This window comes from Staurois parvus, unplaced genomic scaffold (genome assembly GCF_062004578.1).
Source record: "Staurois parvus isolate SC_StPar_1 unplaced genomic scaffold, SC_StPar_1.0 ptg000548l, whole genome shotgun sequence".
Classification (NCBI taxonomy): domain Eukaryota; kingdom Metazoa; phylum Chordata; class Amphibia; order Anura; family Ranidae; genus Staurois; species Staurois parvus.
The window spans coordinates 2,677,007-2,694,851 of NW_028318344.1; the positions used below are offsets into that span (position 1 = coordinate 2,677,007).

General features: G+C 41.2%; 1 protein-coding gene across 1 annotated transcript in view; it reads left to right on the plus strand.

The window, feature by feature from the left end:
• DBP (D-box binding PAR bZIP transcription factor) overlaps positions 1-15,054 on the plus strand; it is a 70,327-nt gene extending 55,273 nt beyond the window's left edge. Inside the window, exons 3-4 of the mRNA XM_089690956.1 lie at positions 9,765-9,985; positions 10,951-15,054. Coding sequence (XP_089547082.1) covers positions 9,765-9,985; positions 10,951-11,166 — 437 coding nt within the window. The 3' untranslated portion in view covers positions 11,167-15,054. The remainder of the gene's footprint in view (positions 1-9,764; positions 9,986-10,950) is intronic.
• Positions 15,055-17,845: the final 2,791 nt, after the last annotated feature.

A 17,845-nucleotide genomic window follows, 5' to 3' on the forward strand; every position in this document is an offset into this window, starting at 1 on the left:
ACGTCCAGTAAAAAATGGTCCATTTGTTTGGATGTTTGTTTAAATGTTTGAACTGAAATGTTAGATATAGCCACCACGTTTTGGGGGAATTGGCCTCCCTCTTCTTCAGGGCTTGACCCACAATAAGTGATAAAAGTAAGATGAATTGCATTATAGAGCCTGAATTAGGACTGTGTGACCTGACTGCAGTTGGGGGGGGCAGAGGACTGTGTGACCTGACTGCAGTTGGGGGGGGCGGGCAGAGGACTGTGTGACCAGACTGCAGTTGGGGGGGGGGGGGGGCAGAGGACTGTGTGACCAGACTGCAGTTGGGGGGGCAGTCGATTAGACACTATGATAACCACATTGGCTATCTCTGATATTTTGTTCCAATAAACCATTTAAATGACATTTTTTAAGATGAACATATATTGTATGTTGATTTTTGCAGCACTGTTGCTATAATTCCAGTGTTTCTATGATTGGTGTGATTTTCTCCTGTGTCTGCCATCATGCTGCAATTCATGACCATGAAAATCCCATTATTCTTTATAGTGCCTGCAACATGGTTCAGTGCAGTTTTTGAAAGGTGCAGGTGCTTCATTTGATGCAGGGCAATGCCTTTTTGGCCCCATAGACTTCAGTGGGAGTGTTTGAAATTGTTTGCAGGGTTTTGTCTCCTCCACCTACACAAATGCATAAAGCATGAAAACACATCTGAAATGTGCTATAAAAACTGAAAAATGCATGATTATGCAGCAGCATTATTGTGAACTTAAGCTGATTTCACACTGCTCCAATGCAAAAATGCGGTAAAAATTCATGCGTTTCTGGTGCGGTTTCTTGGTGCCTATAAATCAGCATGCACGTGTAGAACTTGGACACGTGACTTAAAAAATTCCCCAAAACCGCAACACAAATGTGTTTTTGATGCACTTTTGGAGCATATTTGATGCAGTTTCTATTCATTTCAATACTAAATTGCATTTTTTGGTGCGATTTTGAAAACTGCAGCAAGCAGGACATTTCATAATGCACCACACCTGCGGCGCAGTGGTGTGAAGAATCCCATAGGATTTAAAGGGGCTGCATTTTTTGCATGCTAAATATGGAACAAAAATGCATCAGTGGGAAAGCAGCCTAAGCTTGAGGATGAAAAAAAAACCCCCAAAAAACAAAAATACATTGAGAACTCAGAATCGATATATCTAAATGGTTCACTAGGGGTACCTGTTGGTAGTGCAGAAAAAAAATAACCAAGGCATCTGTTGGCCCTGATTCACTATATATACGAATTGGATGTGTTTTGAACTGCATTCGATTCGCATGACATGTGAATCAAAAGCCTTTTCTCCCTGTGCCTGCGTGGGTTTCCTCTGGGTATTCCGGTTTCCTCCTACACTCCAAAGACGTGCTGGTAGGTTAATTGTCCCTAGTATGTGTATGTATGAATGTGAGTTAGGGACTTTAGATTGTACACCCCTTGAGGGTTAGGGACTGATCTGAATGTACAATATATATGTTAAGCACCTCGTAAATTGATGGTGCTAAATAAGCATCTGAAATAAATACATTTTCTACGGGGTCGGTTCACGTATATGGGCAGCACAGTGGGTAAATGGTTAGCACTTCCGCCTGGCAGTACTAGGGTCATTGGTTCAAATCCCAGCCACAGCACCTCCTGCCTGGAGTTTGCATGTTCTCCCTGTGCCTGCGTGGGTTTCCTCCGGGTGCCCCGGTTTCCTCCCCCACTCCAAAGACATGCTGCTCGGTTAATTGGTTCCTGTCTAAATTGTCTCTAGTATGTGTATGTATGTGTGTAAGTTGGGACCTTAGATTGTACACCCCTTGAGGGTTAGGGACTGATGTGAATGTACAATATATATGTATGGAAAGCGCTGTGTAAATTGACAGCGCTATACAAGTACCTTAAATAAATAAATATGTTCTGGCCTGGCGCAGTGTGATTTAAAAAAAAAAAAAAAAAAAGTCCCTTACGATTTTTAGTCCGGTTCAGGTGTGATTTCCAATGCCATATACCTAAACAATTTGCACCTGAACCGCTGAACGTAATTGCACCGTATTCTTTTACAAATCGCACTGCAATCCGCCCCTTACGTATGTGAACCCCGGTTTGATTCGCTGAGCCATGTCCTATTGAACAGAAGGTGAACTCTTCCAAGCTGCTCTATGGAGGGGTCAGTGTAGACGGTTTTAACGTAGCTCTGCCTTTTATTGACTATTCCGTTCTCTCCTCCAAGAAAAGCGGAATTACATTTGGGATATGTTGTGGAATTGTTGCCTGTTGTGTCAGTCTGCACTAGGCGTGTTTGATAACAGACTGCAGGGATCAGGGTGTCCATCCAAGAAAGAGGCGTCCTATGTGTATGGGTGTGTGTGGATTTCGAGTCACATCCTATGCAGCTCATCCTGGCTGTGTGTGTCTTAGCCCGTGCGGTGTGTGATGCTATCCTCCTACACACGTGCATTCCCATGTCTCCCAGTAACATGACAGCAGCCCAGCTGTTCATCCGCATGGTCTCGGCTTGCTAATCACCAGGGAAGGCAGAATGTAATTGTACAGGATATAAGCTGGTATTCCATGAGTCTAGCTGCACACAGAAAGCATAGTGCTGTAACATTTACAAAGTCCGACATCGAATAGCCGATCAAAGGATCGCTCCATGTAGAGCTGATCTCTCCGTTTTCTATAGTTTACTGGAATTCTCAAGGAAAATGTACAAATGTAGGTTTGTGTATAACTGGTAACAAGATGTTGCAGCCACAACATATTAGACACTTTTTTGTTTTTTCTTAAATGTAGTGAAATAGTGAACACGATCCTCCGAGCCAGTTGTTCCCAATCCTTGAGCCAATCCAACAGGTCATGTTTCAGCATTTCCTTCACCTTACACAGGTGTGTAAAATCCATGTCAACGGCGTGGTATTTTTGACAGCAGTTTTATCCGAGGCTGCGTTTTAAACGTACGAGGATAGTCAACATGGCGCTAAATAGGACATGCACAGTACACTGGACTGGAGCAAATGAAGTGACCTGGGATGACACTTTGGGTGGATATTCCAAGAGAAGGTTCTGTGATTTGGTAATGGATGCAAAACCAGCACACGTGACGCACCACTTCTGGAGACTGAAGAGATCTCTATATAGACCAGCAAATAGAGCAGCGTGCAGACTAAGGCAGGTCATCAATGATGTGATTGTTTTCCTGCAACAAAGAAATTCACTTGATTCCCCCATCAACAGAGTCAACATTGATGGTGACATCCCTCCCACGGAGCTGTTGTGTTTTCCCAGCGGGATGGGTGTAGAGGACGGGTGTCAAACTGGCAGCCCTCCAACTCTTTATTTTATTTATTTCAGGTACTTATATAGCGCCGTCCATTTACGCAGCGTTTTACATATATATTGTACATTCACTTCAGTCCCTAACCCTCAAGGAGCGTACAATCTAAAGTCCCTAACTCACATTCATACATACACATACTAGGGCCAATTTAGACAGGAGCAAATTAACCTACCAGCATGTCTTTGGAGTGTGGGAGGAAACCGGGGTACCCGGAGGAAACCCACGCAGTCACAGGGAGAACATGCAAACTCCAGGCAGGTGGTGCCGGGGTTGGGATTCAAACCAACGACCCAAGTACTGCCAGGCGGAAGTGCTAACCATTTAGCCACTGTGCTGCCCACTGTTTCCAAACTACAAGTCCCATGAGGCATTGCAAGATTGACCGTTACAAGCATGACTCCCAATGGCAGAGGCATGATGGGAATTGTAGTTTCGGAACAGCTGGAGGGCTGCCAGTTTGACACCCCTGGTGTAGAGCCATCCATGTCAGGAGAGTACAGTTATTGCTAGTGGCTATAGCCGCTGTCAATAATAGAATGCTAGAAATCCAACATGCTGGTTTTACCAATCAGCCTGCCCATACATGGGTGGAATCTCGGCTGTCACATCCCCATTGGTTTGAATGGTTCACATATGGCGGCAGCACTGCCCACTGAACTAGAGGGGGTAATTTTTTACCACAAAGCGTCTCAGCCACCGCATGTAAACAACCCCTCCTACCTCTGCAGCCTAAAGCAGAACTCCGGGCAAAATTTTCATTTTCCCATGCAGTGGGGCTGAGAGCTCCTCCACATCCAGCGGTGGACTGTTCCTGCCGTCCTCAAGTCCAGAGTTGGTCTAATGTGTGTGATGACGCCAGGAACAGTCCATTCTAGCGTGCAAGGGGCAGGAGTGGTGGGGACCGGTCTGTCGTGCCCAGAGGATTGGCAGATTAGGCAAGTATCTCTGTCTCACTGCATTGCAAAATAAACATTTTGTCAGAGTCCTTCTTTAAAGTTGGAGGATGGTAAAAACATGGCTCCACTGCATGTTTTTAACGGCTCTTCCCACCCCTTCCCTTACTCAACCACAAGTCTAAATGTGTCCTTAAGGAAATTAACTGCTTCCCATCCGCCTTATAGCAGAAGTGCTACTACAGGGAGTCAAAATCACGTATATATACATGTGTTTTTTGCATTTCTGGGTAGGGGGTGTGCACCCTACCCGCCCCGCCATTTGCAGTCTAGGCTGTGAGTCACCAGGTCCCGGCCAGTGATTACTCACCATCGCCCAGTGATTGCTGAAGAAAAAGTCAGCAAGACATGTAGCGGAATACATTTTGGCCTAAACTTATGACGAAATTTGATTACATTTTTTTTTACTGGACATGTTTAATAGCAAAAAGTCAAATATTGTGTTTTTTTTTCTTGTTCTAGCACAAAAAAGAAAAACTGCACAGGCATTCAAATAGCTCTTTGTGGGAAAGCGAGGACGGAAATTTCATTTTGGGTGCAGCGTTGCATGACTGCGCAATTGTCAAAGTAACGCAGCGCCGTAACGCAAAAAATGGCCTGGTCAGAAAGGGGGGGGGGCGGGTAAATCCTCTAGAGGGCAAGTGATTAAGGAAATTTCCAAAATATAGCCAGTTGGGGGTACTTGAGGAATGAGGTTGGGAAACGCTGCTCTTAGCGATGTCTGCTGATAGACCTACAATTTGTACTCCATATTCATAATTGTACAATCAGTGTGATTTTGATACCTCATCACATGTTGTACTGTTTGATGGCACAGTCTTGACTTCATATACGTAACAAAAAAGGATAGATATTTAGGAGAAAACAAATATGGAAACATACATTCTAACAAAATAGGTCATTATAAAGCAAGAGCTGATTAGTAAGGAAACCATGACCAGTTCCAGTGGTCACTGGTACTAGCCTGCCCCCTACAGGCTTGCATGTGTTACTACTAACTCAATACTCATGGCAAGACTGCTTTGGGGGTCTGGGGTGCTCTGTAAGGAGTGTAAACCTACTTCCAGGCATCTGGATTTGGCAAAGTCAGTATGTCAGAAGGTGCAGAGAGTGCAGTTACTCCTGACCCCATGAGGTCTCATCCCATTTATATCTACTGACTTCTTTTCATTGCTGTTTTCTCGCATTGATTTTTCATTTTGTTTTCCTATGTTTGTTCCTATAGTTGACTCCTAATGGGTCAACTTTGGTCAAACGTTTTTCCTAATTGCCACCACGTTAGATGAAAGGAACAGGGAGTTCTTTTAATTGTGATAATAACAACCTATAAAAAAAAAAACAACCACCTTCGCAAACAATGCACTTAGAACAAATATTATGTAAATAGCTGCTAATGATTACGATGTAGAAACACCGACTGGGTATCGTTTTTATTTGACATAATAACTATTTACTATTGATGTAACCCCAAGCGTTGCAATTTCGACCTACTGCTTCACACTCCAAGGCCTATAAGGCCCTTTTCACATGGGCCGGATCCGGGTTTCTCAGCAGAGGATCTGTCCGTTGCTCCCCTGCTGAGCTGAGCGGGCGGATGAAGGGTCCGCTCCACCTCCTGAAGAGCGTACATGGACACAGCCTGCTCTGCTCTATGGGCAGTTGTATGTAAATGGACTAGTTTGTTTACACCTGACTGCCCTCCGATCTGGCCAGATGGAGAGCAATGCACCCCCTTCTGTTTGTTTTTGTTGGATCCAATTGGAGGTAGGTGGGTGTAAGTGGACACAAATCCATTTACATCCACTGGTCCATAGAGGAGAATGGAAGGTCAGATTGGGTGTGCTGGAAAAACGATCGTGTGAAATGGGCATGAGCCCAAGTGTAAGTTATCTTCTCATTCCTTTTTATCTCCTGCTCCAATTTCTTGTTGATGTGCTGACAATATGCTCCATGTGTACTCCTGTTTCTTCACTACACTTTTCTTTGAGAATTGAATGTAACAATCTGCTATAAATGACCTTTTGACTTCCATTTTTCCATGTTTATTTATTAGATACTTACATAGCACTGACAATTTACGCAGCACTTTACATATATATTGTACATTGACATCAGTCTGCCCTCAAGAAGGTTACAATCTAAGTTCCCTAACTCACATTCATACATACACATACTAGGGCCAGTTAACCCACCAGCATCTCTTTGGAGGGTGGGAGAAAACCCATGCAAGCACAAGGAGAACATGCAAACTCCAGGCAGGTAGTGCCGTGGTTGGAATTCAAACCCACAACCCTAGTATTGCCAGGTGGAAGTGCTAACCACTTAGCCACTGTTCCATTTCTGTCCTCTGGATATGGAAATAGCATTGCAATCCAAACCGCAATCTTACAGTCTAATTGGGATCCGAATGTTAGGAACATTATGCTTTAACCACTTGTCTACCAGGCACTTTTACCCCCTTCGTGCCCAGCCCAATTTTCAGCTTTCAGCACTGTTGCACTTTGAATAACAATTGCGCAGTCATGCAACACTGTACCCATTTTTATCATTTTTTGCACAAATAGAGCTTTCTTTTGGTGGTATTTTATTGCCACTGGGTGTTTATTTTTTGCACTATAAAAAAATTAGAAAAGTTTTTCTTTGTTTCTATTCTAAAATTTAGCAAACAGGTAATTTTTCTCCTTCACTGATGTGCGTTGATGAGGAAGCACAGATAGGCAGCACTGATGGGCATTGATAAGGAGGCAGTGATGATGCTGCACTGATGTGTAGCAATGATGGGAGGCACTGCTGGACACTGAATGGTGGCAGTGCTAGGCACTGATCATCAGTGCCAATCTGCTCTGTGACATTTGCTGGTCATCGACTGTCCTCACACCGTGACAACATGAGGAAAGTGCTGCCGATAACCGGCAACTGTATTTACTCGGTGATCTGCTGTCATTGGATACAGCTGATCACATGCTGAAAGACTGCTGTGGTTGGCTTGTTACCTCATCACATGGTCAGCTGTATCCGTAGGACACAGTGATCACGGAGAGCGCCAAGTGCGGGTGGGAGGATGTAATATGACGCCCTCCCAGAACTGGACAACCGTACTATAGCAGCCATTGGGCTATAGAACGGTTGTGAAGTGGTTAAAGTGGAACTTCACTCTCTCAATCCATATGTTGCAAGAATTACTAAGTAGATTGGAAAGTATATCATATTTATTTGTTTTAAACTTCAGTTACTTCCTGGTTTCCAGGCTTAGGCAAATGAAGTCCTACATCCCAAGAGTCTTAAAGTAGGGAGGGAATTTCTGAGCGAAGCACACCCTCCTCCCGTATGCCTGAGCTAAGGGCAGATGGACTCCAGGAAGTAAATGCTACATGAATCATCTGCCTTTTTACTCAAGATGGCAATGGCCAGAAATTATAGGGGAGTACTTTCCAAAGTACTTTGTCAGCAACATAAAGCATGGAGACCTAGATGGATGGGGGAGTTTGCTTTGAATAATTAAAAATAAATCCAGTTTTTGGTTTGTGGCACTCGGATGCAGTGCAGTTCCACTTTAAAGTCCTTCAGGACATGGACTGATATGAGTGATTGTATGTATTCTTTACAGCATAATATGGAGGTGCTACATAAATACAGGAAATAAATCTGTAATTGATATGTATTTTAAATACCATTAGGTTTGTGAATTTGATGGCCAACATACTTATTTTGAGCTGGCCCTTTATATAATGCCTCCCCCCAATGAAGGAGTTCTATAAAAGACACCTACGATCACTGCTAATATCAGCAGTCATGGAGTTAAGACGCTTTATTGAGGAAGCATACAAGTACTGCACATTCAGAGGCAGTACTAAAACTCATCAGCTCCTCCGTTTTGTTAGCGTGGGAGTATCTGCTGCAAGCAGAAGAGGATGGAAATAAAAATAGACATGTCTTCCATTTTCAGGGCTTCATCTGAATTTTGTACAGTTGAGTTGCCAGCATAGTTGCTGCAGAAATCAAGCATATAACATTTCCAGCTTCTCTAGACTGCATTGCACAGATGTATGCCTGCTACCCATAGGATTTGTTCTACCTACTAGATAGTCTCTTTACAGTTCACTTGTGATGTTTTTGCTAATATGCATGAGCACAGTTTTTTAACCCCTACTCGGCAAAAGCTGGAGAAAGCCACGGTTTGATGTCTGCAAGCGTATTTAAAAAAAGCAAAGACTGACCATAACATGTGTTTTGGGACACTGGTAATGTAGAAAACTGAAAGGAATTTGTCTATAGCAACCAGAATGCTGCATTCGTTTTTTTCTAGTGAAAGTTACAAAACAATGGAAAGATGTGATTACCGTCAACGATGACACCTTCACATTTTTTACTTCAGTCTCTTTTTACACAGGAGTACAACTTGGTTACTTAGTTACATTGGTAAGGTTGAATAAAGACACAAGTCTATGCAGTTCAACCCTAATCTAAACCAAGCCATAGATTATTCCATTTTCTTTCCTTCAATCACAGGTTGAAGGAAAGAAAATTTCTCAATTACCCCATCAACAGTTATGTTATTGTAGCTATTGTATTCTTACAACAGGAGGTTTTCCCACTGTTGGACTATAGCCGTCAGCAGCGATCGCACGGGAAAAAAAAAAATTTGATAGGCTGGTTGTACAGATGTTAGGGTTGCACCGATAACGTTTTTTTTTTTTTTTTTTGTTTCTTTTAATCTATCGGTGAGTACGAGTACCGATATTTGTACCGGTTGAATTTTGATACATCTATGGGTAAGCTGGTTGATGTTGCTGGATAGATCCACTTCAGTACAGTAAGGGTTGCACCAGTGCTGATACCAAGCATTTGCATGAGTAAGTGTGCAAATACTCCAATACCTAAAACTTATACCTTTTGTGGTGCGATTTGGGCCCATACAAAATGAATAGGCTTTAATCGCACTGCAAAGAATAATACGATTTGAACATGAGTGCACTGTGAGTCCTGTTCCAATCACATGCGGTTTCCCTGCGGGTATGGTGCAATTTGAACCATTCATTTTGTATGGGCTCAAATTGCACCGTAAAGGTATCAGCGTTAGATATTGGAGCATTCACATGAGTACAAATACTCATGCAAATGGTTGGTTTCGGCACCGGTGCAACCCTAACTGATATTGCTTGATAGATCCACTTCAGTACAACCAGCTTGCCCATAGATGTATCAAAATTCGGCCGGTTCCTGCTGGACCAGCTGAATTTCAGTCTGTCTGTTGCTGGCCATCATCTGCCAATTGCACATTGATAGTTGACTCCAGCCCTGCTCACTCACTGCAAATACACTGGGATATATTCAATACATTTTTGTTTTGATTTCATGTATCAAAAGTGCTTTAGCAATAAAAAAGATGTGAATGCACCAAACTGGTTTGTTTACCTGTTGTTGGCTATCTCGCTTAATAACATTTTTTTTTTTGCTACACTAGGTCAGATGACTCCTTTATCCAGAGAAAGTCCAAGTCCTGTGGACCCAGAATCTGTGGAAGTAATGATGAACTTTGACCCAGATCCTGCTGACCTTGCCTTGTCCAGTGTACCAGGACATGAGACCTTTGACCCTAGGAAACATCGGTTTTCTGAAGAGGAACTAAAACCTCAACCTATTATGAAAAAAGCTAGAAAAATTCAGGTTCCAGAAGAACAAAAGGTACAAACTAAGAAAACACCAACCATTTTGTTATGGATGTCACAGCATAACCTTGAAAGCCAATTAAAATAAGTAGCACTTGGGGGACTCCATTTTATGTAGGCCACAGCCTCCATGGTTAAGCACTGGTGCTTACCCTTTTCCCCTTTTTAAGCCACCAAATGTGATAGGTAAGGGATAGAAGCAGGGCCTATGCTTGACTTTGGAAGCTGGGATTGATATTTGCATAATTGGGTACCCACTTTTAAAGTCATGCATACTGTGGTTTGATTTTGGTTTCCCTCATGCACACCTGCCATTAAGCCTTGTACACTCGAACCAAAAATTGGGCAAAATTGGTCAGTTCTACAGGAACCAGAAGACTTTCGGCGTAGACAACTGTCTGCTCTACAAAGAAAAACATGTAGTACCCCTTAGTATCCTTATTAAAATATGTAAAATACACATTTCTATGACTTCTATACATATTTTTATGTGTTGAATACTAAAATCCAAGCACGAGAAGCATGTGTTTTCTTGCTTGAAGTTGTGTATTTCTTCCATATCTGTGCCGTAACCAAACATGAAACAACTCATGTTCTTAGCCTCTGTGCAGGAGATTCTTTTAAGACTGGTCCCCATGACTGTGTCTCCTTGTGCAAGGTGACTGGCCTTGTATTCTCCTTCCCCCTTCCCGTAGTAGGCAATCTGTAATGGGCAGATCTGCTGGGTCCCACCCCCAGCTCTCCTCCCCATACAGCCTACGGTAATGTTGTCACTGCTGTTTTCACAGGGTAATATCTGGATATGCAAACATATCTGGTACACACAAAATGGGTTTATATCTTATGTAGCTATTGAAGAACATATTCAAATTAAGCATTTCTCCCTATTTCAACTTCAAGTATGATTTATCAACCAGATTATTGCAGAGTTTGATTGTACTGTCTCTCTCTTTTTTTTTTTTTTTTTTCAATAATCTGCAGGATGAGAAATACTGGAATCGGCGGTACAAAAACAATGAAGCAGCCAAACGTTCTCGAGATGCTCGCCGGCTGAAGGAAAACCAGATCACGGTGCGGGCAGCCTTTCTGGAGAAAGAGAATTCAGTGTTGCGTCAGGAGGTTGCCAAAATCCGTCAAGAACTCTCTCGCTACCGAAACATCTTGTCAAAATATGAGTCACAGCACGGAGCCTTGTAAAGAACAGAGAAATTGTGTGGCTTTCCCACGTGGTTGCACGAGCTAACACAACTTCACAAGAATCTTCCCCACCAACCTTTTTGTGGTTTCCCCCAAAAACGGCCCTTATTCACTGATAAGTCTCACAAAATGTAGAGATCATGAGGGACCTCTGGAAAGCAGGCCATTGTACATTTTTTTTTTTCTTGCTTGCTTTCTTCCTCCGTAACTCAGCATTCCACAAGGGATTCCTTTTCTGGTTGACAAGGGTGCTACTTTTGACTAATACAAAACACGAGGCATCATCATTGACTGGGAAAAACGGAAGAGAGGAAAAGGAAGCCAAAGCTATGTCTATCATATGAACACGGGCACTATCCAATACACCAGCTAACACATAGAAGCTAAATACCTGGTATATGATATTCCTCTTTGCACACTCTTCAGTAGCATTGCGTTTCTTTTGATTACTTTTCTGTCCATCAGAAAGTGGGTTGATGGATAACAATATGGTGTATAAAAGTGTAAAAAAAAAAAAAAAGTGTATATATTCCAAAGGCATATGCTGATATGTAAAAATGACTGCAATTAAACAAGCAGGTAAGGGGGTTGAACAAACATTGTGAACGAAATTGTGTTAGGACTGCAGGGTTTTGTTACTATAGTATTTAATTTAAGATAAGGATGGGCAGCGTCTCAGTCAGAACTTGATGGAAAAAGCAGCCATGGCATATAAAATTTCATAAGTCCATATTTGTAAAATATATGTGACCAGGTTTTACGTTTTATAGCTTGACAATTTTACAGAATATATCCTGGAGATTTTTCTATGTCCGACAAAAAGGCCAGGAAGAGTCTGAGCAACCTCACTGGATCATGCAAGAATTGATGATACTCTAAGCCTGACTGTTATTTTACACTGCATGTCTTGTTCTACATATCTAGGCAAAGACCAATATTGTGACAGCACTATAACCACCTGCTTTTTCACCACACTCCTCTGTTCTAAGAAATGTTTGAAAGTTGTGATATGCTTCTATTACCTTTCCTGTGGAAGGGTGGTGACTGTCCGAGACACTGCTACTAGCAGAACTGGTAAATCCCAGGTGCTAGGTAGCCAATGTGCCTGAAAAAATTCTGCCAGTGCCTAAAATTGTCAATGAAATAATCATGTTTCCTGGCAGCTAGATTTGTTTGGCTGGCTCCTGGATTCTACTTTAATTTGTCCACCCACTGTTTTGGTCACCGACAGTCACAGAGGTTGTCATACAATTTTTGCGGGGAGGACACTGTGGACGTGCAGTTATTTGTGCATTTGCTTAGAACGTTGGTGATCTGAGCTGTGTAGGAGCCTGCAAGAGAGTCAGGAACCTAATGTATGCTACTGTCAAGATGGTACCACCTAAGATAAAGTAATCTTACTATCCTACTAGTAAAACTGCCTTGAGCTCCATTTTCTGCTTCAACTAAGAACATCATCATGAGATGTAGAATTTGAGACCATCTAGACTGCTAATAGCTGCTCATCCTTTCTTAATGTCATTGTTATCAAGAAAAATAAGCACCCTCCTCCTGTGAAGGGTCAACATCATTACTTAAATGTATTCTTCTAGAACACGTCTTGTATTCAGTGGCTTTGGTTATACATCCAGATCTATGTATTCCATGACCGAGCCACAATGGCTCCATACAGAATGAAAATGTCTGTACCACTAGTTCATACCACATGAATTTCTACATTCTAGGAAATTCACAGTTTAACATTACTGTAGTAAATGTTTGTGTGGGTTTTAGGGCATTGCACATGAGCAGCCTTTTTGAAATCCACTACACTAGCAGATTGCCCAGATTTTTATTTAAGTATTTTTTTAATAAAATGGTGTACACCATTTCCCCATCTTCCCAACAGCATGACTCATTAGACACATGGGCTGGTATCCTTGTCTGAAAAAGCCAGTGAGCATGCAGTCTTCTGCTTTGTTGACACAAATCATATGTGTTGTTGCCATTAGGCCAAGTTTTGAAGAAAATAGGGCCCAAAAAGACATCATGGTCCCTCTCGAAATATTGTCTTTATGCAGAGAACATGACCCTTATGATTTGGTGGTGCCCACAACAATTTCAGGGGTGTTATTTTCAACTTGACCAACCCATTAAGGAACAGGTATATTAGGTAATACCTGTGATGGTATACTGGTAAAGAGTTCCTCTAGACCATTTTTTCTCAAAAAATGAAATTTATAAAACAGAAAGTTTTAAAGAAAAATGCAAGGAAGAATTTTCCCCACCTTTTTCTGTTTGCTTTTGTTTAGGGATTTTCTTTCTTCCTCTACATGGTCTTTTTATCCAGGGTTAAATTTGGGGGGAGGCAAATTTTACCTTCTCTCCTGTGCCTTCCAGCCATATGTCATTTCCACTGGCCATTTATCTAGGCACATTTCGATGTTTGCATGAACGTGAGGTATGGTGACTTACTGGTTCTGATTTGTATGTATGAGCAGATTTCTTTAGACACATTAATGTGTTCATGACTTAAAAGTGTAAGCAGCCATAATAGGAACTGTACAGCATCCAAAGCCTGTGTAAACCCTTTCCTGGGACCCATAGCTGCTGCATGCAGCAGTTCATAGACAACAGTTGGAAGATGCATGCAACATGGGTTGTGTAAAGTATCTGCACGTGCATGGTCCTATGCTCAGAATGCAGATAGTGTGAATTTGGAGTGTACAACTTTCCGGGCGCCTTACCCTGGGGGGGGCCCCCATGGTATACCCACATACCCCTGCATCTTCTGATTTGTGGTTACGCAGACTCTTGATGCTGTATGGCCCGCTTACAGCCATATGCTGAGCCCCTATGCTAACATGAAAAAATTATATTTGTATTTTCTAAAATGTCTTCTCTTGTTAAGTAAACCAGAGAAACACAACACTCAGATTATAACAGGAGTCCTACAAACCGTTTGTTAGGTGGAATTGTCACAGAAAGCCGTCATTCCAATAATTTACCAGCTAGATGTGACAATAAATTTGAACAACGGAAGACAGGCCATTAAATCATCCTAGCATAAAAATGTTTTGGGATTTTTAAATGAGACAACCAGACACTTTTTTTTTATTAAGACTGCACAGAGTACAAGGACAGAGCAAAGTGCAGGAAACCATCTGAATTCATTTTTAGCTGATGTATAACAATGTAAACTACAGTCATTTAAAAGGCATTTGCAACAGGTTATTGTACTTTCCTAATAAGCTGTCGTTTTGTAGTGTGAAATATGTGTATTTTGTTTTATATAACATCAGCATAATATCCCTAAATGATAGCTTTATCAGCCAGATGTATCAGGGCTACATAGTGAAGTACCCACTACAACCAGTCCGAAGTCATCCTGTGCTGGTCTCTGGTTGTTGTGCGTTACTGCACTTTGCTGTTTGCACTCTTTTATTGGATACAACCAATATTGTCCATGAGGTTGGTGGGATATTACTGGTTTTAAAATTCTTTATAGGGTTTACAAAACTGTAAATTATAATTGATGATCCTTAAGCTAGTACTAAGATACCAAAGGGTGGTTGGACATGCAGGCAATATCTGACCGGCCTTTTCTAATTACATTGCAGAACTGTTTGTGTTTAGTCTGCGGAGCAGGATGGGAAAAATACATTTATCAAGTAGAAATAATCGTAATCAAATGAAATTTTCTAAACTGAGAATCCTTGACCTTGAGAGATGGCCAGCTAATGTCTATGGGCACCTTAAGGCTACATGCACACTAGTGTTTTTTTAAGCTCCTAGAAGCTAAATGGTTATCCTTTGTGTCCATTCACACTATTTTAGGCTAGTGGCATTTTTCTAGCTTCATAGTTTAGGAGCAGGGGAAAAAAATGTTATTTGTAGCATTTTTGGGAGTATTTCTTTGGCAGAAAAAATGCTGAACGCTCCTATACGTTACTAAAATGCACCTAACAGCTTTTTGTCTAGCGTTTTCCCCCCCTATCTGTACTATAAAAATGCTAATAAAACGCTAGACGCTCCAAATGCTACTAAAAGCGCTATTAGCATTTTTCCAGAGTTTTTGGAGCTTTAAAAGAAAAAAATGTTAGTGTGCATGAAGCCGAAGGGTTTATGTCGATGGGCTTTTTTTTTTTTTTTTCCATATGCTGTATTTGTTATTTGACCGAAAATCAAAACTGTTTGACGAGATAAGGCTGCATTTGTCCTGCTTTTCTACAGTGCAACTACAAATCAATACGCAGTGCGCACTGTTTCCAGAGAAAGATCGCATAATGCAAAGCAGGTCAAATGCAGCCTCTGCACTGCCATGTGTACTGCTCAGTTGAAGTCAATGGGATTTTGATAACCTGCGTTTAATGTTCATTCCAAGAAAGCAATGCACATCTACTTAAGCCCTTGATCTGCTTCTATTCTGTTTGGAATAGCGTTGTGAAAGCCAGTTATACATTGTAATTGAGCTGAAGATTATCAAATATGTAATGTAGATTTGGTGGATGACTCTTCCATAGGAGAGCCACTTTGGGTGGGCTTTGTTCAAACATAACTCCATTTATGAACACTGTGCTCCTGCAGTGAAAGTTATTCATACTGGCCAGCAGATCCCAGATGTATGAGCTTAGTAGGAAATGGAGGAGAGCATATTTCCAATTCTTAGACCAATGTGTACTCGCCCCGAACTCTACTCTACTCACACCTCAATGCATGTCACTACTGCATCAATCACGCTACGGTGTTAGCGCTGTGCTGTTGCTTTGCATTGAACAACGCTCTATAAATACTACCATACTAACTACTTGAATCTTTTTCTATATTAATGGACAAGCACATGATCCGTACTTGTTTTTGTAGCACAAAAGGCTAAAGTCTAGCATTCAAATATAGATGTTGGTGCATTTTTATAAAGTGAAAATGTGTTCACAGTAACTAAGAACAGAATTGGGAAGACCAAGACACTGAATGGAGTTTTTGACTGGCTAGCATATATTATTCTTTTGTCAGTTGGGACATTACAGGTGTTTCGTTCTTTATAAATGCATGCAGGCCCATGTGAAGCAACCTGTAACTCAAACCGCTATGCATTCGCAATCTGTCACTGATTTACAATGAGTCAGGACATCCCCAGGTGCCAGGTAGCTGATGCTAAGAAATGAATGCAGCACACAGTTCACGTGTAATGTATGCTGGCTTGTAGAATTCACTGACTGGCCACTGAAATCCACATTTACTCTGCACATTTGACAACCATATATAAGTTATGGCTGTGTCACTAGCACTAAAATGCGGTCTAAGTTTGTTATAGTCTATGTTGAATATTTAACCCTTTTTGATACAACCACTTTAAGCCGCCAAACGTTTAAGTACCTTTTTACTCCAAGTTGCTGGCTACGTTTTAACAAAAATTTGGGGATTATATGTGTGTGCGCTAAAATTAATTTGAGTGACTTTTATACTGAAAAGTTAGATTCAATAAACAGTAGTAAATATTGGTCGCCATAAAAAATTGCAACTACCACATTATTCTACAGGGTCTCTGCTTTCAAAAAAAGTATACTCTTTTGGGGTTTTAGATTTGTTGTCAAGTACAAAATGTGCATTTTGTGCATCATAAAAAAAACACTGGCAGTGAAAGGGTAAAGTGATACAATTTAGCCTAAATAGGATTTTTTTCATATAATAGTCAAATTACAAACATTATATAAAAGTTTGTTTCTATACATCATCCAGCAACATTGTTTAAAAGAAACAGAAAGTGGAAGGATACAAGTCACGTCAAACACTTGTAATGGAATGTAGCTACTGGATAGTCCCATGCTGCCCTCGGGAGTGTTGTTGTGCTCCAGTAGATCTCCATAGATTTGTATATCTTGTCACCAGTTTATATTGTTTTCTCTCCTTCCTTGATTTTTTGTGGTGTTGTGAACCAGAGGGTGGCAAATGACTTTACAGAGTTATACACTGTAAGCTGCCAAATGATCTGAACATGTTAGGAGCTCCATGGAAGAGAAGCCGGTAGATGTTTTCCTATTGGGAAAAGTATCCTTATTGATGCAGATATCAGTCATTATTATCTGGCTGCAGAAGACTTTTACATACAAATAGCAGAAACCGTGTAATACATTGGGATGCCCCATCTTGCAGAAGATCTTCTTTTTTTTTTTTTTTTTTTTTTTTTTTTTATGTAAAGCCTTATGTCATCAAATGCAATAAAATCATCAGTAAACCATCAATTTTGTTAATCTTTAGAATGTTATAGCAATCACTTAATCTGCATCTGGATAATCGAAAAAGTTCCTGAATGCACAAAATATTTCATTTTTTAACTTGTATTGAGATAGCTGGTCTTATTTGACATGGTGTCTAGCTAAAGTTGTTCCAGTCAGTTTTTTATTGATGAGTTCTCTTGGTGCACCATGAATCTTTCGGCTGCTATGAGCATTATAGACTGCCCTTCAGATAGACTGTTTGATAGATGAAGTCCATTAGGGATGATTTATGAAAACAAAAGTGCTCTGGCCCACTGCATCCCCCCAAAAAATGCCTTGCTTCTGCTAATTCTGCATAATTGGCATCAATGCAACTTTTTGCTTCATTTTTCTTAGCTCCAGCTTTCATAACAGCCCAGCTGGTTCTGGGAAACTTAAATGCAGGTTGTGACATGCTTATAGAAACACAAAAAGCCAACATT